The sequence below is a fragment of the Struthio camelus genome, chromosome 2 (assembly GCF_040807025.1).
Source record: "Struthio camelus isolate bStrCam1 chromosome 2, bStrCam1.hap1, whole genome shotgun sequence".
NCBI classification, from domain to species: Eukaryota; Metazoa; Chordata; class Aves; order Struthioniformes; family Struthionidae; genus Struthio; species Struthio camelus.
Genome location: NC_090943.1, coordinates 68528158 through 68554102, shown reverse-complemented (window position 1 = coordinate 68554102; position 25945 = coordinate 68528158). Strand labels below are relative to the sequence as shown.

Genomic DNA, 25945 nt, shown 5'->3' with positions numbered 1-25945 from the left:
GTCAGCTTTCTTAAACCAAGATTTCGCCTACTCTGTGAACATTCCCTTGAAGAGGGCAGCTTGGATGTCTTCCATGTCCTAACTCTGATTTGTGGCAGCTAAGATCAAGTGGGAATAGAGCTTGTTACAGTAATCCATCAGTGGTATAATGCATGTAGGAACATCCCAAGGAGGAAGACCTTGGGCGTCATGGGGAAGGTTAAGGCTATAATTTCTCCTAATGTGATTTTGTCTGGCCTTTCACAATTTCATTCTCTTTGGGCAGGGCCTCTAGAACAGCAAACCACAGACTGAAAGATCGTACTCAGTTTTGTATCATCTCTGACCTAAAATTTTTGTTTAAAAAAACAACAGCATTGGGTTAAGCTTTCTTCCACTTTCTAAGACTGAAAAATAGAAGATTCACTTAAAAGTACACAGTAAATAACGCTGTGGATTTTGAAAGACAATGGATTTCTTCTTTTACAGTAGTTTTCAATTTAGTGATTAACTTGGTCACAGTCTAAAAAAATGAAATAACTTCTTAACAAAGAGTGGAAGCAGGAAGTAAGAAACCAGTATACCTAAATGTTAAGAGATGAGAAATCTCTCAAAACAAAAAACAACGCCCCCCCCCCCAAAAAAAAAAAACCCTCCAAACTCCAAAAATGATTCTTCCTGAGAAACCAATGTCAGGAAAGGCAATAAAATGAAGCCCAAACATAGGCTATACAAGAAGAAAAATAGAAGGGCAGAGATGGAATCCAAAGAGCAGATATCTAAGGATAAAAAACAAACCCCACAGTTTCCTTTATAGCATCCAAAATAAGAAAAAAAGGTAAGAGGTCCAGGATCACTGGAGAGGAAAGAGAGAAACGGAGGAAGACAAGATTTATGGAAGGGAAGCAAAATGGCTTCTTTTCATCCAGCTTCACCATCGAGGATGTTGTCGAGAAACCTATTCTGGTACTTCCTTTTTTTTTTTTTTAAACGTTTATTTTTTAAAAAGATGTGAGCTAATAGCAAATATTCAATTGCAGCAGCAAATATGTTGGAGCAGGAAGGATAGATTACAAACCATCAAACAACTAGAAGCCAAGAATTCTGAAAGTAATTAAAATAAAGCAATTGAGCAGCTAGCTAAAATTAGTATGTTTTCACTACACTTAGCTACTTGCAGAACCAGAGGATAGCAAAAGTTTGAACTGTCTTTTACAAAAACAACAAGGTTGATCGGGGAACTGCACAGCTCTAAGCTTTATTATTGTAACCTGGTTTAAAGGATAAATAAAAATATAATAATAAAATATCTAGAAAATCACTATATTCTGAGTATATTCATAAAATGGTGGCTAGATGAGAACAAATAAAGAAAATCACACTTTCAAAATCTTGACAGGAAACCTCAGGGAGTATACTAATGAAGTGTGAGGTTAAGAGAGCAAAAGTAAAGAAGGAATACATATTGATTCTCATCTGGTCACAGGGTTAACAGCAGGTGTCTCATGGTTTGTGCTGCATATTTGAAAAACTATCTGGAAACAAGGAAGCTCACCAGGAGGGTAAAATCTACAGAGGGTGAAAAATTATTCAGAATAGTCCTGACTGGAGAAGATTATTAGGGATTTAAGAGATAAGCAGTTGATCTATTTGAATGGGAAATACTTCAGCAAATCACGGCCATTACTTTAGACTGCAAAGAAATGCACTTTGCAGGCAGTAATTTGGACTCTTCCATGTATGTTGCTGATGGACATGTATGGTCCAACCATGTATGGTTCTAAATTGCCACCATCAGCTCAGAAGAGTACCTGGATGTCCTTGTGAACAGTTTAGCAAAGACTGGTGAGAAAAGGATAGCAGCAGTCCAGCCAACCAAACCAAAACCAAACAAAAACAAGCCCCCAGATCTCTGGATATCTAATAAAAGATATTGCAAATGAAATGGAAAAAAAATACTTAGTAAGCATATAACTGTTATAAAGAAAGGTTGGAATGCTGTGCTTGCTATCGTTTAACCCATCTCAATAGAGAAGGAGGAGGAAAAGTAGGGAAAAGCTTTAAAAAACAAGACACAAAAGGATGATTTGAGACAGAGACATCTGAGACACGGCTCTGAGCACCCCAGTTTACGTTGGGCCTGCACTGAACAGTCTGATAGACCAGATGACCACCAGAGGCCCCTTTTCAACCTAAATTATTCTGCGATTCCACAAAATGGAGAGATAAAAGAAGTTGAGACGGTTCAATATATTCAACCAGTAAATCCTGAGAAGAAAGAGGAAATCAGCAAAGTTAGGCTATGGAACTCATCGCCACAAGAACTGTTTTACGAGCCCAGATAAGATTTAACTTTTACAGAGCTTTACAAAATATTATTTTTCAAGTTTTAAAAATGATTTTCTTCCATTCATTTCTCCATTTTGATGGATCTAAAGAGCTTAGACTATCATGACTTATGAGAAAAAAGATCTTCTAGAGGAGCTCTTCTGCCTCCTTCAAGTTGCTTGTGCTTGCCTTTCCAGCAGCTGGCATTGGCTGTTGTCAGAGTCAAGACACTGGACTAGATGGATTCTTTCTGGTAACTACTTCTATTTTTATGTGAGAAGTGACCACCAAAAACAGTTTTCATGCTTCTTATCTCCTGATGATACTCTGTCACGTTTACTCCATTAATGAACAATATATTGTTTTCAGGTATCATCCATGGAAACTCACACTCTGAGAGCTCAAAGTTACAGCATTTCTACCATGCATACTAGCAGTAGAAACAAACATTTTGCTTGCCAAGTGTAGCCCACAACCAGGTCTGTACACTAGTCAATGGCTTATTGCTTCTCAAAAGAGGCACTGCCACAAGTTTCCTTCATTTACATTTAACTTTCCTGATTCCTAATAGTCAAAATTATTGTCATAAGGAGGACAGAAAAGGAGTTACACAAAATATTCCAAGGACACTTTTCTTCTGGAGACAATTTTATTACTATGAAAAGGGCCTTCTTCATATTGCCTTTGAAATATATAAAGAGAAGTATTTGCATTAAGAAAACAGATTTGCCCAAATGACAAAATAAAGCTGAAGATATTAGTCAAATAAAGTAATAATCTGAAATTGTTCCTAATAGTTATATACATTAATGACAATAACTACCATTATAGTTGGCTATTTCCATAACTTTTATAGGTGAGGTAAGCTCAAGGAAGCAAGTACTATTGCTTGAAATTCATGGCAGATGTCATAAGATGGTCACCTATTACTATCTGGATGAGGAAACCACCTGACAGACAAGAGACGAAGCTCTAAAGGAAGTGTACTGGCATCTTTACAATTCCATGAGAATGACACAATATACCTATGCTCATAAAAAGTGCTGTGACCAGGGAGGAACAACATCAAAGAATAATAAAAAACTTTAAAAAATAACAACTATTGCACTTTAGACCTTTTATGAACATATACATATATGTTTATATAATATTTATATTTATATTTCCCCCCCAGACATACCTTGGCTGACCTAGTGATGGCCCCAATCTCTGAATAAAGATCGGTGCTGTCTGGGAACTTCTCCACCACCATAGTGCAGACGTGGTGCAGGAGGGACTGCTTGTGCACCGTGTCCTTGACTTCTGGAACCTTCTCGAGGTAGCTCAACTCAAAAGCTTTGGCCTGCAGAAAGAGGAGGGGGAAACGGGAAGTAATTTTAAATGAAAATATTTACTCCTTCCCCTGCAGATTAGTAGAAGAAAATGTTTAGCAAGAAGGGGCAATAGGGGAAGAAGAATCCTACAGCAAAAACACTTTTATTATTATTATAATTATTTTTAACTTGCTAAAAAGTAGGCCTAAAATGACTCATGAACAGTTCTCGGTTTGAAGGGGGAGCAACAACACTGAACTCGAGGCACTTAAACCAGAAGAGCACCTGGCTCTAAATTTCTTCCACATTATGCTGAAAGAGGCAAAGTACATTTATAAAACAAAATTAAAAGAAATAGTAGGTTCCATTTTCTAAACTGCTTTTCTGGTAAGAAACAAACATGGGGTTGTAACTGCTAACACTTCTGTCGAGGAGAGGCAGGGGCACGGGAGCTTACATTGGTTCCATTTAGAAAGTTCCCAATGGCTAGGAGAGTAGAAAGGATAAATCCCAAGGTTTTGTTATGCTCCAGCTGGTCCATTCCTTCCTTCAGGTCTAAAAGTGGCTCTGCAACTTCCTGCCATGAGAAGAGAAGCAAGAAAGTGAAGGCTGTAGTTTGCTATAGTTGCTTCCAGTTTTTAGCTCTATGGTTTAGATAAATGACTGCAAAAAGTTCCTGAACTGGCGTCTTGCAGAGAGCAAACTGGCCATGTGTGCTGGCTTTCTTCCACGTTCCAGCTAATAAATTACATGCAAGGACAGCAAAGAAATGCATAAAATATTTTCCTAATGTAGCTTGTTTATGTATGCAATTGCCTTACTTGTCCTGAGGATATTCTGTGATTCCAAATAGAAGAGGTAGTATCTCTGAAGGGGCTGTCGTATTTGAATTAGACGCATTAAAAAACCACAAACACACTGATAATGAAACTTCTTGCAACTGCTCTTTTTAATCCTTGAAAAACAAAAAAAAAGTTAAGGTCCTGTCTTACTTGACAACTGTAGCCCTGACCCTAAAGCTCTCTCCAAGTGGTGGCCACCTCTGAGTTATGAGTCCTGGAGTGACTTTAAAACTGAAAAAACACCGCAAATATCAAGCTTTACAAAAGTGGTCTCATTTTAATCTTTTAACTTAATGCATCTTCCATCCATACACGTTATCTATGAATAGGTCTGTAAACTGATAGACTTGAAAACATAAATTCTGTTCCATTACCTCGGGAAGTGAACTACACCAGAGAGTTCAAAGAAAGACAGGGAGGCTAATTGAGATGAGTGAGCTTATTTCTATGTCTCTGTGTGAGGCCCAGGGTTATTTATTTTGTATGCGCAATAAAGTACATATAGTTCACATTGTTTCTATCTTCCAAAGTCATCCTAGCCATCTATGAGCAGCATTCTTTTCCCAAATTATTACACTGTTTATGATCTAAGAAGCCAAAATTAAGCTGTTATTCTAGACCAAGAAGCAAAATATTTGAGAACTTTCCCGTCTAGGGGAAATACGATGGCTCATTCAACAACTGTAGTGATATTTTGCAATAAATAAGAGCAGGGAACTGAAGGAAATATGCATTTCCAGTCAATACAGAACAATTGCTCTCTTGAAAAGAAAAGCGTATGGTAAATTTGCAACAAATTAAAAGATGGTATGGAGAGCAAAGTAATTTATACATCAAAAGAAAGGTGCTAAATATTCCAAGACTTTATCGAGTTAAACTAAAATCAATAAAACTGCTGCACTGAGTTTTATGAACTGGTTTACAAGTTAGGGCTGCTTTGCTGCATTACAAAGATGAATCAAACTGCTATAAATTTGCTGTAAATACAGGCTCTTGAACCCTATATTTAAAACTTCATATCCAAGTAAAACTTGCATCGATTTGCAAACTCTCTTAAAATCATTCCTGAAAGGTTGCATTCTGAAGATGGATAAAAAGGTAGAATAAAAGGCTTACAAGCAGGCCATACCATAGCCCTTCATTCAGCTACTCACATGCAAGATATTTAAGCTTAGGCTTTCTTACATATAGTACACGTTTATAATGATGCTTTACTTTTGGTTTTATTGTATCATTGAAAAAGAATCAAATCCAGCATTCTAGACATTGTATAAACAGACACGAGTTATACTTCAGGACCTTTCCAGAATCTCTGGCTGTGAGATACCTGATAATCCCACAGAAATGCTCAAGACACACACAAATTGACTTGGCTACACGTGTGCAATGAATCCAACGTGCCTGGGACAGGGAGGACCTAGCACACACGTTCTGTACAGATGCTCCAGAGTACACAATCCACTGTACTGGTAATGAGTTGAGCTTATTGCACCTATACAAGTTCACATGCGAGCATTTCTGTGAGGTGTAAAACCTTTGATTGGGATGGGAATTTGGAGATGACTAAAATGCAATTTGCCTTATTTGCATATAGTCAAGACTCACCTGCTGTAATTTTCATGCAATTTTAAAAGAATAGAAAGTATCAGGACCTGCATACTGTACAACTTCAGAAAATTCTGATGTCATTTTTTAATTTTCAGACAGTTTAAGCACCACTCAAAAGTGCAATTTTTGAAGATTTATTTCCCCAGCCTACTATCTCCAGGGAGACAAGACTCAGGATTGCAAAAAATCTTTTTGCTCAGAAGAGAAACCAAACCAAACCCTTTTCTCTTCCAACTTAATCATTCTCATTTCTACACCAGTTTATATCCATTTATGATCCTTTAAAGTTGTCAGCAATAAAGATATATTTACCCAGAGTGATCATGAGAAAGAAAGTCTGATTTAGGACAACTAAACATTCTATTCTTCTTTCTAAAACTTTTAAACTCCCTTTGAAATAATGAAATTTGACAGTGTCTGCATCATAAATAATTCAGTACAAAGAACTAGTAGTAACACAATGTCATTTTTCAGGAACAGAGCAATCAAAAGACTGAAAATCAAGATTTAAAGCCGAAACTCTACCTCCTCTGTTTATACCTTTAAAATATGACACCAAAAGACAGTAAGAAAAATTATTGTTCCACTGATGATCTTACGGTAGGCATGCAGTACCTTTTGTACATGTTGACATTTTAAAACATTATACATACGCAATTTTTTAAAACAGATTATTTGGAAAGGGTTTTCCTTTGTTTGTTTTAGATGCATAAATTTGAATATCCAAAATAATGCATCAATATGATCAAAATTCATACAAAACATAAAACCTTCTGCTGCTCAAATGGCTTACAGTGAAAGCTGCAATTGTACTTTAACAACCACTGGTACGCAGTCTGTAAATAGCAAAGAAGGAGCATTCACTCAATTAGTTCAGCTTCTCACAGACCAAGACTGCTCCCTATAAATATACCCTGAATTATTTTAGCTAATTACATTGAATTCAAGAAAGACAACTTCCTTCATTATCTCTGTGAAGTCTTTCTACAAACATGAACAATATCCCACTGTTGATAAATAACTTCATCTTTTTATTGAAAAATGTAATGTAATTTTTCCTGTAGGCCATCAGAGATGGAGCTGAGTTCTGTTTAGATGAAATCTTGGTCTCAGTTTATTTGCAAATAAGTCTAAGGAATGGTCTGACAATCCCAGAGCCTGGCCTTATGTCAATAATGCAGGTCTTTACTTTCATGCTGTTGACATTGTGAACTCACTAAAACTTGCAGCCTAATGGAAATAATAGTCAGGGTCACTGATTTCCTACATAAAATACCTGTGTTACTTGATAAATAATATGAGTATATTTTGAACTGTTATGAAGTTTCCTTATTTAAAAAGAAAAATCATGTAAATGTTGGGCAAAAATCAACAAAAACAGTGGAGGTGATTTGGCACCTAAGTTTCAGGAAGGGTTTACCCATTTGCAGATGGATCTTCTGCAAGAACACAGAGCAGAAGGATGTTACCAGGTTGTGGGGCTCTTCTATTAAACAGCAATATAAACTACTTTAAACTATATATATAATTGTATTCGCTCATGGTATCTTACGTCAGTCTAAAGAAGGCTTATGTTTATTGGTTACCTCGAACTTAAGCTTAATCTTTTGTTCATGGAGAGCCCCAGCTATCTCTCTCTTGCACCTCTGACGTCTCATCCTATATATTCCTTTTTGCCAAATCAGGATCCAAGCTGGCTGTCATAGATATGTTTGTCTGTTCAACTGCTTATCATATGCTTCTCCTATTTTGCCACAGTTATTTTACGTTATTTCCTGCATCATCTTACGGTAAGTACTACACTTAGGCCTGTCGCCTTCCAACAAGGATAAAAATCTTGCTTCTGTCTTACGCTATCACTTCATTGAGTAATTTAGATATCTGAGACCTTTGATACTAGCAGTCTATTTCTATGGATTTTAGCTGACAATTTGTTAGCCTTGTGACATAAACACTACAGGATCAACCACATGAAAATTATTAGCATCTTTCACTTTTTTAGCAGTACTTTAAATGTTGATGAGGAAGACAGAAATTCTAGGCATAGACATAGATCAACAGCTACAGCTAACTCAGCTCACATGAAATGTAGGATTTAGCCAACTTCAAAGAAGGCTAAGAAGCTATACTAGAGAAAAATTTGGCAAAAATACTCAAGTCAGATACACAGATTCTATGTTTTTTATGTCAGAAATTCACATTTCAAGATATAATAAAATTTCATAATTAGGAAAATATATACTGAACATCAGTGTGCAAGCCTTTCCTAAAATCTAAGAAAATTAAGCAAAAGTTGAATAAACTTAACAGTATCATCTGCAAATCAGTCTGCTGTGGCATAAATTGTTCAGTACTCATGGCTAGATAAAGTTAAGACACTTTCAGAGAAGCATGTGCTACTTCTCAGAATCCGTAACAAATAAAGTTATACCAATTCTTAAATATACACACAAGCAGAGAGATACACAAATAAAATTAACATAGACAGGAGAGGGCTGCCTAAACGACCTAGAGCAATGCATGAGGAATGCAACAGAAGTGCAGCTAGAGGAAAATACCTGCACTGGGATTCCTGAAAGAGCCTCTGAAAGTCAGAAAGCAAATGAAATCACCCATACAGTCTAATTCTGCTTCACCTCTCCTCCAAAATTATATGCTGTCATTCTGAAATTTTGGTATGTGATTCATCATACACGATGCACAACTTGATTACAGTGCTCGTTGAATAAATGCCATCTATAAAAAAGGTGGCAACAATTGTCTGTGACTGAACTGAAAATCCCTGAAGGATAATCTTATAACTTTCAAAGAAGTTATAAACAGAAATAAATTTCATGGATGCTGTTCTCCTTAGTCTGGATGGACGTAAGATCCCTCTTCTTTTGTCATGACTTAAGGCCATATCCTGCAGTCCTCACTCAATCTATCCAAGGATGAATTCTTACCAATTTTAAATAATATATTTCCTGAATAACAGCAGCTGGAGATGTGGTAAGGAGTTGTCCAATATCATTACTGCCTAATTAAAGGAAGGAAGATGGAACTTCTAATTTTGTTTTTTATAGAAGGAATAGATTTTGAAGGACCATTCTTGCTGTTTCCTGTTATTCAATAACCATACCCCCAAAACATATGCTCACATAATGAAGAAGACTGAGAAAGCTTTAATAAAGACTTCAGAGCATCTCTACCTCTCCCTCCCCACGCCTACCTTACCTTTTCCACTATCTCGTAGTCCATTTTGAAAGCCCAGAGCTGGAGCCTGGCCGAGAGCTCGCTGATGGAGGAGAGGGTGAGGAGGAACTGCTCCGCGCTGCCCAGGGGGATGTCCGGGTTGGCCATCTGGGCCTCCTGGATCTTTTGTTTCTCCTCCTCGGTTGGGATCATGGTCAGAATTTTCTAGAAAAGAAGGACAAAAGGCATTAATGCAGGGGGACATGCTTCCTGGTGAGATACATGGGGTTGGGAGACCCAGATGGGAGGCCCAGAAAAGCAGGACGTGATGGTGCAGAGACATTTTGGGGGTAAGCCTTCCAGCAGGGAACTCTCCTGCTGCAGGTTTCGCCTTGACTTCATCTGAGCTCATTTTACACCCTAGTGACTTCTCAGCAATAGTAAAAGTCCTCAATCACAGACTGCAAAATTAGTATAGCACCTTAACCAAGCACATCCAGTACAAAAACACTGCACAAGAAACCAAAGCAAGGCCTATTATCTTGAACATCTGCAGTTTGTTAGTATATATATACATACATATTTATAAAAATACATTTTTACTTATGCGTATACAGCACATATGATTAATCACAGGGTCAAACATTGAAGGAAGATGGGGAGAATAGTTAGGACTGGTTTCCTCAGCTTGCATGCCTTTAAATCAAAACTGGCCACCCTTCTGCAAATTACATATGGACTGAGGGTGGGAGAAGGAGTACAATTTTGTGGCCTGTGATTTACAGTGGGTCAGAATAGATATTAAGGTCCCTTTCAGCCGTAACATCTATGAATCTTTCAGTGCACTCGTGGGTATACAGAAGTAAGTCGAGGCCCTGTTGCAGCTGGAGGGATGTTTCTCGCTGCATAAATTGACAACCTCAGTAAGGGAAGTGGCACGTTGTTTTTTGGAAGGAAGCCTGGAGGAGGAAGAAACGCTGGTCCCCAGAGAGGGTGGAAAGGAATAGCTATACCTACCACGTGATGCAGCAAGAGCTCCTGGCCCTTGCTGTTCTCACCAGTTATTGTTTTCTGTTCAGTTTGTTTTGCTTTTTTAATTAAATATGGCAACTATTTCAGCATATTTGGTCATTCCTAAATATTTCATCTGAATTGAGGACAATTTCCCAAGGAACGTTCATTGACTTTAAAGCTAAGTTATGCATTGTGTAGCATATGGTCTTTTCCCTCTTTTGATCTGACAGGTTTAAAATATTGATGAAAAAGGATCTTAGCATTTTCATTTTCTGCTGTCAGTATTGCTCACAACATTTATATTTTACTTCTAATTCTTGGATTTTACATGCTTGTTTGCATGTGGCAGCTTTCCTTCCAGTTCCTCTCAAAGGAACTGTTTCTTAATGAGCTTTTAACATATTAAATTCATTTTAAAATGAAAAAGAAAACCAAAATAACATAAGTGCATCAGATAAGTTGAGATCTTTACCCTACTGATCAATACCTCATTAAAATAAAGCAGCAGATTTTCAGCAAGACCTATGTTTATTCATCTGAAAAATGACATGTTTTTTTTTTTTTGCAGCGTTCTCTAATGATAGAGGCTGTTCTGGAAAGAAGGAGAGAACAATTAAAACCCAGCCAAAGAGCTATCAGCCCTGCCAATCCAAACTACAGTCTGTTCCAGTACTGGACACAGCCAATTCATCAAAGTAGCACAACTGCCCCCTTCCAATACTGATAATTCATCCAGCTCATTGTACAGTGTTGCAGCTAAGTGTGGAGAATAAGGAATTCTTCCCTGGCCACTCTGGTGGAGAACAAAGGTTAGGCAAGCAGATAATGTTCGCTTTGTTGAACTGAGACTCATTTGATTTCAGCAACAGCATTTGTCTTGCTGTCCATTTTCTTATGCCGAGTTCCATAAACATACAGAAAGGAGCATTTCTTTCTGTTAATGCTGGTTTGGCACTCTGCCTTTCAGTTTAACAGAAAAGTCTCCTTGCTTGGGCTATGCATAACAGTAAGACATCTACATTTTCACCTACGACTAAAGGAAACAGTAAGTATTGAAGTCTGTGAGTTTCTACTTTAATGAGGAACAAAAGCTTACAATCTATTCATATTCTAAGAAAAAAAAGAGAAGGAATATCCCTCAGTACACTTCAGTGCTTTTCCTTCCCGTGTTAATGGCTGATTGGAAAATATTCTGATGTACATCTACTCAGATTGGTGGCATGTGTCGACTGATTTCGAGATGTGCTATCCATCCATCTTTCACTTGGGTCATACCCAAAATCAAATTAGAGATTTTAAGCATCTGTTTCAGAGCACTTCTCAGCGTTTAACCAAAACTTGTATTTAAAAGTTCAGGGGGAAAAAAAAAAGAGGCTGACTCATAAATCCATACAAAGAGGTGTTTGGAAGAGAAACCTTAGAAGCTAGGGCTTCGAGTGCCTGTTCCTCTCCGAAACAGTAACAAGAAGCCAGCATCCCTTCAAGTGAGCCAGGGCAGCTTGAAAACAGGATCATATGAACATCCATACATGGAGAGCTCAGCAGTAGCCATGTGATGGATGTGAAAATGCTTCTGATGCATTTTTGAAGGCTAACACTTCAGCAGTATTCTCAGTTGCCTCCTACAAATAACTAGGGCTTTTGGCAGCTGCCCAGAGATCCCACAAGTATTTCTGTGGTGGTGCAGGGCCTTTTCTCTGGAGATTTTGCACTGCTTTCAGGCATTTTAAAGAGGGCAATGAAACAGTAAGCTTTACTTCCAAAGGGACTCTCCTCCTCCTCGAGCTTTATGTAAACACCACAAGCCAGATGGAGCTCACAAAAAGTATCCAAGTCCAAGTACTGCAAGTCTGCTGCGCTGCTGAGCTGGGCACTGTAGTATGTGAAAAGGGGAACGCCAAGCCAAAGAGCCTCTACTTGCAGTGCAAAGATCACCCCTGCTGCTTAAGCGCCGCCTTGGTAGGATCAGGGCTGTTGTTGACGTGCTGGCAGATCTCACACCATCCAGGGTGCAACTGCCTCCACAATAACAGCTTATTCACCACTGCTTTTAATCTGCTCGAGCATATCATTGTTATCCTGCTGATCATCAAGCTCTTCATGTGCTCCTGAGCAAGTAATAAAATGCTCCCATTTTTGATTTGCACTCTCTGACTAATTTGAGCCATTTGTTCAGTGTTGAAAATTGATGAGTCTACCATCTGCCAGTATATTTATTTTTATTATTTTTCTTTTTACACATCACTGACAGCAAAAGTAGCATAAAAACACAGCAGGGCAGAAGGTAACTGGCACTTGATATGACCATTAAACCATGAATAGCTTTGAACCTAATCATTAGCTTGTAACACTGTCCACAGGATGGCATTATTCAGGTAACGTAAAAAAAGAATGGGTTATCAACAATCCCTGTGCTGATACCCTCTTTGCTGATAGAGTGACACAAGGCCATGCGATATACATATTTCATCTCCATGCATTCTCATACCATCCTTTAAGCAAGAGAATAACATTCAGTGTAGAGAGAATAAAAACAATGCAGAAGTCTTCATGGAGAAAAATAAATTATTTTTGGCCATCTCATTCACATGTGATCATAGATCCTAATTCTTTTGCTCCTGCAGTTTAAAAAATACCCCTAAATTTCCGCCCTTCATTTGCTCCCTCTCTCTAATTTCCAAAAATTTCTAAGAGGAATGCTTAGAGAGCAAAATTCATAGGAAACTCAGGGTTGATTTTAGGCACACAAGTTGTCCCTGAAACACTCAGGAAGAGGCTAGATGCCTCAGACAGGGATTCACAGCAGCCAGCAGAGGAAGAAGCAGCTACCTGCACTAACCAGCAAGGCAGATGGGTGAGTGCTCATTCCCAATCTGCTGGAGGGGACATAGGCCTAAATGTGGAATGCAAGGAAAAAACTTAACCAGAGATTATCACTAATCTGGAACCTCTCCAGAAACCAAGTGCTCACACTACCTCTTTTGGGAGATAATGGGACTTCTCAGTGATGACGAGGTTGCAGGGGTGGCTTTTATGTTTTATTTCAGTTGGTTTTGTTGGGAGAGCAGAGCTTACAGAAAAATTGGGAAACTAAATATCTGGCTATATTGCGTCCTAAGTTTTCTGTGGCTCAAGACCTACAAATTCGTAAGCTATATATCCAAATACAGATTAGTGGCTATTTCATCTGATATTTGATAGGCCTCAGCAGGGGATTCAGACCCAAAAATGGCTTTCACACTTTGGCTTCTCAGACACCCAATAATGACACACGTTGGTGGTTTGCATTACCTGCAAAAACTCTAACAAAACAATAGAATACGAAGCTCAGGACTCCACAGTACATACGGCCACCTGCACTAATTTTACTTGAACTCTTCCAAAATGATCTAGTTCTGAAAAGGGACTACATCTCAAATACCTTATAATGATCTCGATAAATCAGAAACCAACAGCTGTTGTTTCATTCAGATTGCTGCACTTCAGCTCTCTACTGAAATACATGAACATGCAACTGCTGTTCAGAGAAACCATAGATGATGTCTTGGTTTTCTGCAGGGAGTGAAAGCTTTTTTCTTTAAATGAAATCTGTGCCTCGCTAGGACAGTGATACACTGACAGAGGACGTGAAGCCAACATGGCACTGTTTGAGTCAATTCTCTCTTCTGTCTACCTCATGCATAAGGTGTTATTTTCAGGTCAAGCTAGCTAACATAATTTGAAACATCCCATCACACTTCTGCAATGTATTAGATAACCAAATTGGAAACTGAAGTTAACACTGTGCCATGGCAAACCTCAGAACATAAACTTAAATACTTTGATTATATCTGAAAATTGAATTTGGGGGTTTTGTTTATAAATGTCACCATCTGCCTTTCTAACACCAGGCTCTCATTCCTTGTCCCTTTTTACAGCTTATGGGTACCTACCCACTCCAAGCACATGGGCTTTAAAGTACACTTAACACACTTGGATGTAGAGGGCCTAGGATACCTGGAGAATGTTTTCATTTCAAATAGTCTTCCTAAAAACTATACCCACCAATGCAATGCAATATTGTTTAGCATCACAAAGCAACATCATAAAGCACAAAGCAGCCCATCTTAATTTTCTCACAGTATCACCCCAATTTTACTTAGCTAAATTAATCATACCCTTGGCTATAATTCGATTTCAATCTGCAATCCCTTACTGAGTAGCATCCTACGGAGGGATCCACTCATTTCCTTTACTGAAGACAAGCAACAAAGACTGTTCTAGTGGACTATATTGTCCTTTGCCCATGATACACTTCATTAAAATTACATGTCAGGATTTTAAGCTTGGCTTTTCTGCTTAACTTGCAGAAAGCCCTCATCCATGCTAAGTAAGCAGTTCTTTGTTCTACAGTGAGTTCCAAGTTGTTTGAACACGGTGAATGCCAAGCTTTCAGAGAAAGCAAAACAGCCACTTTGGCAAATGCAAGGTGGCAAAAACTTCTTAGTTGGATTGATGCATGCTCGCAAACACAGATTGTGCTTTCCTTTGAAAACATGGTTCTAACAGTGCACGCTCTCTGCAAGCTACACCAGCCACATATGCCGTTCTAACACCAAGCCCCCATTCTTGGACCCGTTCTACGGCTTGGGGTGCCTGACCACTCCAAACATATGGGCTAAAAATACTTAACATCCTTAGCTGTAGAGGGCCTCAAAATACCTGAAGAGTTTTTCTCCTCTCTATTACATATTTTAAGTTAAAAAGCAAAGAATGAATTAGTTACAGCATTTCAAAGTCAAAAGTAACAGCAGCGGTCAGCAGAATTTAGGATAGTAGCGTAGGGTTTACTGGGTCATTGAGTTGGGCTATTGCAAACATGAGGCCTACGTCCCACCGCATCGTTACCTTGTTATCAGTGCTACTGTCAACACTACTTTAGTCCACCGTTCTTAAAAGGCGCCGTTTTAAAATACTGTTTGACCTGAACTCGTCCACCAAGGAGCAGAACTGAAGTCAAACATGCACTAACGTGACAGCGAAGATGTTCTTTAGCGAAGGACACAGCACAAACTCAAAGCCAGGGCAAAGGCAGGCTCACATTATACCTCCTGTTGGTAAGCTGCTCCCTTTTGGTTTCCCTAAAAGCGGAAGATGATCCAACCAACCTTGCCTAAGTTATACCTTCTCTGAAATTTTAGCACTGAATGTAAAGTCCTCGCTGCAGGAGTTCTACTGCACTCCTCACACCTCGCTTTTCTGCTTACGAGCCATGATATCTCTTCCAGATGATATCTCTGCAGATAGGTTTTTGAGTATGCACTGTCATGCTGTTTTTTAATTAAACTGTATAATTTTTTCCACACCAGTTCTGTTTCATTCAATGTATAGATTAACTATAAAGTGTACAATATAGCAAATATTTTGCTTTATTCTCTGTAATTTGTATATAAATTAAGTTGACGCTTACAATATTACTGCTTCTTTAATCATCATGACAATTATTTTCTATTATTTAGGAAGTAAAGTTACAGATCAGAAAACTTACTAAAAAATCTGGAACAGAAAGACAGCCCCAGTCCCCTTCAACCTAATCCTAAGGATGATGCCAATGAATAGATGGATACAAAGGGGAAGAGAGGAAAAGCAAGCAGTCAGTTTATCTACAGCGTAGGTGAAAGGGGCAGCACAGAAAACTGCCAGACACAGGCCCTGCTTAAAACAGTGGGACCCATGACGACATGATTCAGTGCCCCTTTCTGCAACTCTTGACCAAGTCTGCATAGCTCAATCCAGCCCTCCATTGAGTGCAAAAGTCTATCTGGCTCTGTATTAACGTGCTCTAACAAAACTCTGTAAATTGGCACTTGGGGAAGGGAATCCGACTGCAATGCAGGGACCTGACAAGCAGTAAATAAATATGGAACTACCCATTGAGAAAAAAATTTGCTCTTTTCTCAGTGAACACAATCCTTCTCAACCAATGAAGGCTTCCTCCCACAAGGTGAAAAGTACTCGGGCCCTGATCTATTTACTCTTTCTCTTGGTTTTAAACACCTGAATGATCACATCAGGATTACTCACATCCTGAGCTTCAAGATGTGGACACAGAATTCAGAAATCCCATTATCCTGACCACTGGGCAAGTATATCAACAGTGTATAATTTCCTGGCTTCTGAATTCTTCAATTTGAAAGCTGCCTGCATTTATCATATGTATATTTTAAATGAAATTATGGGGTTCTGGCAGCTAATGCAAAGGCCACCCAAAGGAGGGTGTGGCGCTACAAGGCCCTCATAAATGTAGACACCACAGGTGGCTGGCAGATGGACGGTGCAGCTACAAATGTTGGTGGCACTGGAAAGGGTGGGCTGTCCAGAGCAACTGAACTCCTCTTCAGTGCACCAGGGAAGGCAATAATTCAAAGATAATGATACTTGCAAGATAACAAAGATGTTTCCTCATCAGCCACTCTACATTGGGCTCTCCATGGAGAGTCTGTCTACCACAGTATGGTCTGACTGGCATGAGTGGGACTTGATACAGGGGGTGCTTCTTTGCAACCCTTGAAAGCTTAGCACTGCAACCTGCTGCGGTGGCTACATGGGGCTGGGTCACAGAGCCACATAACTGCCAGCAGGAAACTCAAGGTTACCATAGTTGCCTCAAATATGAAAATCTGACCAACTGGATAGAAAAAGAGCAGCCTATGTTGAGCTACAAAATTACTTTTTCAGTTTGATTCAGAATATAAGTTATGTATGCATACAGCAAATAAGTAATATATCTTTGAGAAAAAATTATAATCTAGTTGGGATAATTCAGGCCTTGCCTTCTAGCTAAAACAATCTTTTGTCTTTAAGTATTTCTTTTGCATGTAACTGTTGACAGCTCAATTGCCATACTAGTCAGCTTTTCTCATTTTACTCTGTAGTCAGCATAGGAAAGGTGGAGAGAGCGAAGGCGTGAAACACCGTACCGAACCATTGAAAGGTGATGGTGAATCAACACTGGACCTACGCAGTTAAACACTGGTTGAGATTTGTTAACTGTGCAGATTACACTTACTAGATGATATGGGCTTATTCAAAACTCATTTGAAATCAATACAACCATAGTGAAAAAGAACAGAGGAGCAGCAGGCTTATTTTACACTTCATAGAAGAAAAATGTTTTGATAAAAAATAATAATAAACAGAGCTCATCTTGGATCTTGGTAAGAATATCTGCAAAGTCAAACATGTAATGGTAAAAATTACATCATCTGTAATCTTTATACCAACTGCTTTACTTCAAACAACAGTAACACAGAACTGCTATTTTGAGGAGAACTAGTCACTGTATTTGTTTTCCATTAGATATACCATTGAGTTCAACAGCTAGCTGGGCATGAACTTTATTAAACCCTGTACCAGTTGCGTCAGCTCTAGAAACTCCCTGCCTGTGCTGTGGTGCTGTATGTCTATGAGGGCGCAGGCAGAACTTGACCTGTGGGTAGAATTTTAATAACTCTAATAAAAGTAACAGGAAACTGCACGTCGGAGGAATACACAATACCCTGAAAACCTCAGTAGGAATTTACACCACTGCTGTTCAAACTTGGATAACAAATTAGCACAGAAATCCACATTTACCAAGCATTTCCAGCCTCGGGTGAACAATGCACGCTGAGTGCACTGCACTGATTTGATGAATTTCGTACCTCAGCAATGACAAATACATCACCTTTTCCCTCTTCCATGAAAAGTCCAGTCCCTATCACATGCAATATTTGAAAAAAATGAAATGTTGAAAACGCAGCCTTGAGCACATTGACTACTCCTTCTTACCTCTATTCCTTCCTTATTTAAGGCATATTCGTCAAAGTTCAAAATAGCAGTCTTGATAGTCCGTGGAGGGGGCAACACAGTCAAGCCAATGTTAATAGCATTGCTTCGTTTCGAGTCCAACACAATGATCTCCTGCCGTTTCCCGTCTGCAGCAGTTTTCTTGATAAATGAGAAAAGAACAAGAAGATTACTTCTCCAGTCTGTTTTACAAAGAAAAAGTTATTCCTTTCAGTAAGGACTTCCTCTATGCTAGGGTGCTGACACTGAATATAAAACTCGTTCATTTACAGTTATCAAAGAAAGCAGAATTCTTCACCACAGACCCCAACCATCCTTGCTGGTGTCAGTGTGTGCTGCCAGGATTTAAGCAGAGAGCTGAAATTAGTCTCTGGTCACGTGCAAGGGTAAAGGATAAAGTCTGAGGATAAAGCATATCATGCATGTGTTACTGTGAGTCTTGGGAACATCAAAGTTCGGGTGAAGTGTCAGTCCGACCATAGGACGAGAGGAGCCGTGGCTGATTAATTGGAGTGAGCCACTGCCAGGCAATGCCGGAGCTAGCTGTGGCGGTGCGCAGAGCACGGCCTGGCAGGGAGAGCAGCGGGACAGCAGAACGGCTCCAGAGCTTGGTTCCCAGTTGGCTGCATGACCCCGCACAGGCCAGTTCACCTCTTTCCCTCATCCCCTAGTTGGGAAACGGACAGGGTAATTTTGACCTGCCTGCGAGGGCTCTCTTGTGCTGGACACCCACGCGGGGCGCTGGCAGAGGAGCTCTGGAGACCCTCCTCGCAGAGGCTGGCCCAGCTTCCTGCGCTCTGGCTGCTGAAGGAAGGGTGTTCTCCTACTGCTTTTTGCTCATGGTATTTTAATCAAGCCCATCGCAGGTGCAGAATAAGTTTAACCCACTTACTTGTTTTTGCATTCTTTGAGACCAGACATAATCTGTAGGTCTTACCCTCCAGCAAAAAGAACAGTATAAATAATAACGGAAGTGCAAAGAAGTAACAACATATGCTTTAAAAGAAACAGGAAACGTCCTCCTCTCTTTCCACATTCTTAGGTGCTAAAATGCATAGCAATTAGGCAAGGGGATTTACAAAGCATTTGTATGGCATAAATACAGTGCTGAAGGTGGTTTTTACTTGGACTTTACAGCATGTTTTTTATTCTCTCATTGCCCCGTGCTAGAAGGTGCATCCTGGGGAACTAAACATGTCCTAACCCACGCAGCTGAAAGAGGACTCTGCTCCGCGTACATCGGAGGGCAGAAGGAGGAGGAGGGAGAAAGTGACAGTGTACACTGGAATCTAGCCTCAAATGTGACTTTTTTCCCTCTCTTTCCATATATATGAACTTCAGAAACACATTTTCTTTTTTTCTCTCCTTTCTCCAACCATGGAAATGGGCTAAGGGATGCTGTCAGGAAAAAGGCCAACACACTGATACAGGTGAGCGCTTACACGGTTTGTAATCTGCAAACCGGCGATTCAGTACAGCGCAGGCAGCAGAGGTGTGACCATGGCCTCCCCGCAGAGCCGCGACTGGGGTTAGCGGCTCCTGACCAGTATTAACAGGGCTGCGCAGAGTGTGTGGGGCATCGTAACACTTCCATCACACCGATATGATCAGTACCGTATGATAAAACTTCTGCATATAGGGGAAACTGAAATCAAATGCCATTTCCAAGAGCTGGGCACTTCCACACATGCATAATCTTTGAAAGTGACAAAAGACTCTTTTTTTCTTAATTAATTTTAAAAAGAAGCAACTCTGTCGTGCAGTAAACAGGACACATTTTAGGAGACCAAAAAATGACATTTAGTCTCAATTTTTACACCTCTGCTCTATCAGATTTCTCCTGACACCTTCAAAAGCATCCCTGAACCCTTCTCGAACTTTCTCTTCTCTGAGAAACAGAATCTTCTTTTCATCTGGGAGCTAACTGAAAGATCTGAGATACAGCCTTTCCTTTAAAGCAGTCATTTTTACTTCCAGGGCCATTAATCATTTTTTCAGGACCACAGTTAGTGGCCAAGACCACACAAAAACAAGTAGGGTTCACCAGAGACCACTTCCTCTTGAGCCTCTATCACATTAAGCCTTTTTTAAACCACCACTTTTTACCTTGTACTTCACAGCACAGAACTGCACAGCTCCAAAGAATTTATGCAGAAGGGCAAAAGCTCGGGGAAAGGAGTTAAATTTAGGCTTCCCATGTGCGGTATGGCTAAGTAAGCCTCCGCTCTGCAGCTCTGTTTTTTAGGTTCCTAAGTTTGACAAAAGAGACGTATTCATCTGAGGGATGTCTGATGCTAACCGCTGCGTTGACTGCAACTACAGCAGTGCTTTCTCTCCTCTGCAAGGAGCTATGAAAGACAGATGAGTTGTAGAGGGGATGTAAGCACGTATGTATTTTCTAGAGGTATATGTGCATATTGGGTAAAAACACTCGGGGCAACTAACTCTTTTCAAAAACATGGTCAAAACAGATTTTAAATCCCTTCTGGGGAAAAAGGCTGAGATACAAAGAAATCCTTTCCAGATGAACAAAAGGATGACAAAAAGAGAGAGATTTTACTACTTTGAACTTTATTACCCTACTATTAGGAAAATAATTCCTTTTTTTCCTGCAAGGAAACTGCACACATGTAAGTGCCTGCCTATTAAAAGAAAGTACAACTATTAACTTCTGTTATAATACTAGGTGACTTCAGGCTGTATTTTCTTAGCTCATTAACAGAAAATGACTTCAGATGGTTGAAGGAAGAGAGCACTTCATTTCATACATTGATGAGTCAATATATAGCATACACCCTTACGTGCTGAATATTTTATGATTAAATATGAATACACAAATAAATACAAATGTATCAAGTGCTATAATTTGTGGGAAACAATCATTCCTACAATGTATTAACATTTGCAGTGAATTCAGAGCTGCGTGAGACCTAACTGGCCAGAATCTGTTGCCATTATGAAGGCTGGGTAGTCCAAATAGGTTATTCAAAAACAGTATTGCAAAGAGTAAACAGTCCCACAGGAGGTGACCTGTGCTGTGATGAGCAGATAAGTCTAAAACTCAGCTCTTTGCATTAATTAATTCTGGGAGCATCAACATTTAAGTTGCTTTCTCAATGATCATGTAAAGAAGTAATTTTATATTAGCATGAAGACAAAAATATCTCCTGCATTTAAACTTGCCAAACAATCTGCATTAGTAGTATAGAGAAACCTGGGCAATTCTTTTAACAGTGAGATTGTGATTTTTTTGGTTTCCATCTTAATTAGCGAGGATTTAGCCCTAGGATATTGAAAGGAATCACTCACCCAGCTGCCACTGACTTTGGCTGGGATATGCCTAACAAATCTTTTCCAGAGATCCCGGTGCACATTTGTGACTTGCCTCAGCGTTTATTCAAATTGCAAGGAACATTTTCAAAAGCAATGCGTGTCTAGGTATGTATGTGATCACCTGTGTATGTGAAAATGTGTTCCTTAATTTTTTACTCCAAACAGTTTTTACACCTATTGGCACATAACGAATCACTATATCCCCCACAGGGTAAGGATGAATAAGCAAACAAATATTTTTAAATGATACACAGAACGTAACAGATGGCAGAAGGGTTGAACTGTAACATTTGATACCAAAGACTGTGTTTGTTTTCATTTTCCTTCACAGAAATATAAACACTTGGAAGTACTTTGCCAAAATACCTGCATTGTTTGGCAGAGAGAGAAGGAAAGAAATTCTGGGCTGGCTTGGAGGGGATACCTGATCACTTTTTCTGTTTGCTAATGAGATGTCGTAGCCCTCTAATCCAGAAAATAGACTTTCTGCAACAGAGCGTGCTTGGCTAACTATAATCAATAAGTGAGCTGTCTAGAGCAGTGCCTTTTTTCCTCAAATCAAGAATCCCCTCCCCAAGACTCCCATATTACATCCCACAATTTAAAATCCACTGCATTTTATTGCAGCCTGTTGTGTTTAATGAAAAACTTCTCATGAGCCAGGAAGTAGCTGTTTATAGCTGTGTGTTGTGGAAATCACAGTGAAGGATTAGAAACTGGAGTAAAATTGGTTACAGCTGTATGAAAGAGTAAATGCAAAGACAGAGCCAAAAACCCCACACCCTGACTTCTCTTTTCCTCTCATCCTTCTGGCCTGTTCCTTTTCCATGCACCTGCTTGCATCTGCTGCTACGAAATCTGGAGAACTGATTTTTGATTTGTTGCTCTGTGCTCTTTTTTCAGCTGAACCAACTGAGCTGTGAGTCAGACTTTACGATATTATAGAATAAACCTGTTTTGGATTGCAGCCATTGGACACGAGAAACTAGACACAACGGGGAATGTTCTCCCTGGAAAGAAACCAAGAAGTCTGGAAAAAGCAAGAGCTGTCCTAATTTGAGTGCAATCTTCATACCAAACCTCAAGTCTTTTACAGATTCAGTGGTCTGCTTAATTATTCCCATTCTTGCTTGATGTAAAGACCATCTCCTGCCCTGGAAGATTTGCTGGCATTCACCAAAAACGTGCAGGAGTCTCAGAAGCCTGAGTAGACTTCCACTACAATAATTCTCAAGTCATCATTGTCTTCTGTACAGAGACAATGATACTTCTATGTCTGTGTTATGGAGAGGGTGGAAAGAAAGCCAAAGGTATAATGCCTCATGCAGAGAGCGGTATTAGTCTCCAAGAGGAAAGCAGTCACCTAAATCATTCCTCAGACTCTCACTAATTTCAAAGAAACCTGCTCACTCATCTTTCAGCCAGAAGCCAAAAGCTGCGCCAAAGCATCAGGCAGTCCATGCAGGGTTGGGAAGCAAGTAAGAGGGGGGAAAAAAAACGTGGCCAAAGGTAGTTTGGGAATGTGCATGCTAACAGACTGGAAAAATAAACAAGTCAAAATTTAAACAATCTATCATTTTATCAAAATTTCTGGTAAGAATAAAAAATTAGGCCAGACTGATCCATTACAATATTGGCATTTAGCACACAGCTGAAGTTTGGAAATGGCAAATATATCATAAGTCCACATTCAATTCAAGGGATTAAATGTTTTATGGATCTAAGAAAACTTTCTCATTCCTTCCATCTATGAACCATCTGTGGCAGATCTGTATTTACGGGGAGAGAGATGAGGAGGAGTAACATGCCACAGTGTCACCGACATTCCTTCCTCAGTAGAGAAGGAATTAGAGAGAAAGAAATTAATTTCAACATCTGCTAAATGAACTATCAGCTGAATGTGTTTTTAAAGCGGCTAAGCCATACGTTTCAGATCTATGTACAACACATGTCTGAAAGCTGTTTCTGCATCACAGAAAATCCAGCTAAGAACAGTAACAGCAGTGGGATCTACATAGTTCCTGTATTTATAGATCTATTATATGCTTAATGGGGGTTTAAATTGTTCCAATTGTAATGTTTCTACTTGGCTGAGATGATCTAGAATGACCATCAGGAAATTCTGAGTTAATAGCTTGGACAAGTTGATAGCCTGGACAAGGGAAATGAAGAGATACTACCATGAGAGACATCTGGCTTTCCCAGATTATGAGCAAACAATAATACATAGAATACATAATAATTTATGCCAGCAGAAGAAAAGTAAAATACTCAAGCTACTGACTGTTTTTTATGTCACCATAAAACATATAGGCATACATATAAAACATAGAGGTGATTTATTTATTTTAAAGAGGAGTGATGTTCCAGGGCATCTTTTACCAGCTTTTTAATTGGAAAAGAACGCAATTTCTTTGATACCAATTGTTCTGCCTACATGAGAAGAAAGATGGATTATGCAGTGAGGAAAAACAAATGTTCTAGCTAATAAGTTTTAAAGCAACTTCAAAATCCAAGTGACACTAAGTATAAGAGACCTTACTTTGTTGCTAAGTCTAATGTTAAAATAGTCATGTCACCAGTCTTTGGGGATCTATTTCATAACACTGGTCCTAAGGAGCAAGGAATTCCTAGTAGTAGAGATATTTCCTGTGCCAGCTTCCTTCCCAAATTTTGGATAGTTCAAGTCTCCAAACTAAGAATTTAAAATATGCCTGTTCACCAGCTTAAAAAAAAAACCAAAAACTCCTGTCGAGTGTTTAAATGTAAACTTGATCCAGCTGATAAACTGATTCTTTAGATTCAAGTACACATGTAGCCTGTTTTCAGTAGAATCAATCTGATATTCTAACCTTTTACATAATTCCTAGGGTGATTAGGAAAATATTACCAAGTGAAGAACTGTCAAATATGCAGATATGAATCATCGTGCTGTGACCTTTACCTAGCAAAAAATATTTCAGACTTCAACACCTAGTTTGGCACTCAAGTTTGAGCATGCTAATTAAAAATGCCGGTATTCCCTGGTCAAAATGATATCCCCAAACTGGTAGATGTGAGACTTATGTACTTATGGCAGGTACACACTCTTGGGCTCACCTCCTAATTTCAGGTCATGGAATATCATAGGCCAAGCTGGAAACACATTCAGTAATTTCCACTGTTGTCATACAAACAATATAAATCATCTAAATCTAAGTCAAAATTAATACCAATATAATAGGAAGCTGAATATGAGCTGTACCTTTGTGACAGGCAGTTCCTTGGATTTAGACTCAAAGAGATGCTCCAGTTTGGAAGTGTCCACCTTAATGGGTTCCAGTTTCGACCACAGGAATTCTCTGCAGCGTTTGTTGTTTTTACACTGCCACTCAAACGGCCGTACCTCATTCCAAAACAGACGGATGGTTTTCTTCTTCTTTATGAATGCTGGCTGACCCCTAGAAACCTGGGGTGACCCTAAACCCTGAGGAGTGCTGAACAGTGGAGGAGGAGCCAATAAATTAGCAGAGGGTGGAGGTGGAGGTGGACATCCAAACAGTGGGGGAGGTGGCGGAGGAGGCAAACCCAGAAAAGAAGGTGGAGGAGGAGGAGGGGGAACAAGGGAGTCCCCAGGACCCATATCCATGTCCAACACATCTACATCATCCTCCTCCCCCAAGTCTGTAAAATCCATGTCTTTGATTTTAAGTTCTCTAGGATTAGCCATCAGCTGATCCCAGATGTAGTCAGATTCCTTCTTTGGCTGTGCTGGTGTTTTCTCAGGGACCTGTTCATCTTCAGACAAGGCTGTCCCCTTGGCCAGCTCACCACTGTTGAATTTTTCTGCAAAGGCTTTCACACTGCCTTGGTTGTCCAGGTTTCCAATCTCCATCTTTTTGACACTTTCATCTTTGGCCTGCTTAGTGGCCTGAAGGATGGAGATCCTACTGGCTAGACTAGTGAGTGACTCCTCGCTTTCCTCCGTCTCCTTCTTTTCCTCTTTCGCCTCCAGCTCCTTCTCCTCTTCATCCTTGGGCTTTTTGTTATGCGCATACAACATGTCCAGCATAAACCGCTTGTTGTTGAGAATGTTGCTGCACTGCTCATTCACACCAGCATCCTGAATGGGCTGTGACCACGGACCTGTAATCACACACACACAGATGGGAACAGTCAAGGGGAGAGAGCCAGCGCATCGAGAATGCTTCCCACCTCATGCAAAAACTTTCTGGGAATACATGTACTATTAGCCTGACACTGGGCAAGCCATAGTTTTGAGTTCTGAAATAAATGACTTTGCTGATATCCAGCCCAACCTTGACGGGCTAGGAGTACTTCTTAAAGAAGGTATGGGAGCTGAAAGTAATTAGCATAGGTTAGGAGGCACTAATTAACTGTCAGGATTTCAAGGCTGAGATTTCTTCTGAAATCTGCCAGATTTCACTTTGTATTTATAATCTCAGCTCATTTCAGAGGATGCTTAAATGCTTAATGACGCTTTACTGATCCAAAATGGGGATTATATATCATAACAATGGCCATAAA

At 39.6% G+C, this 25945-nt stretch overlaps 1 protein-coding gene across 9 annotated transcripts in view; it reads right to left on the bottom strand.

Annotated features, from left to right (window-relative positions):
- FHOD3 (formin homology 2 domain containing 3) overlaps positions 1-25945 on the bottom strand; it is a 414657-nt gene that overhangs the window by 41238 nt on the left and 347474 nt on the right. For all 9 annotated transcript variants that reach the window (XM_068936172.1, XM_068936173.1, XM_068936165.1 and 6 more), the window contains 5 exons: positions 24663-25543; positions 18068-18226; positions 9287-9469; positions 4078-4197; positions 3488-3649 (listed from right to left, as the gene is read on the bottom strand). In XM_068936172.1, coding sequence (XP_068792273.1) covers positions 3488-3649; positions 4078-4197; positions 9287-9469; positions 18068-18226; positions 24663-25543 — 1505 coding nt within the window. The remainder of the gene's footprint in view (positions 1-3487; positions 3650-4077; positions 4198-9286; positions 9470-18067; positions 18227-24662; positions 25544-25945) is intronic.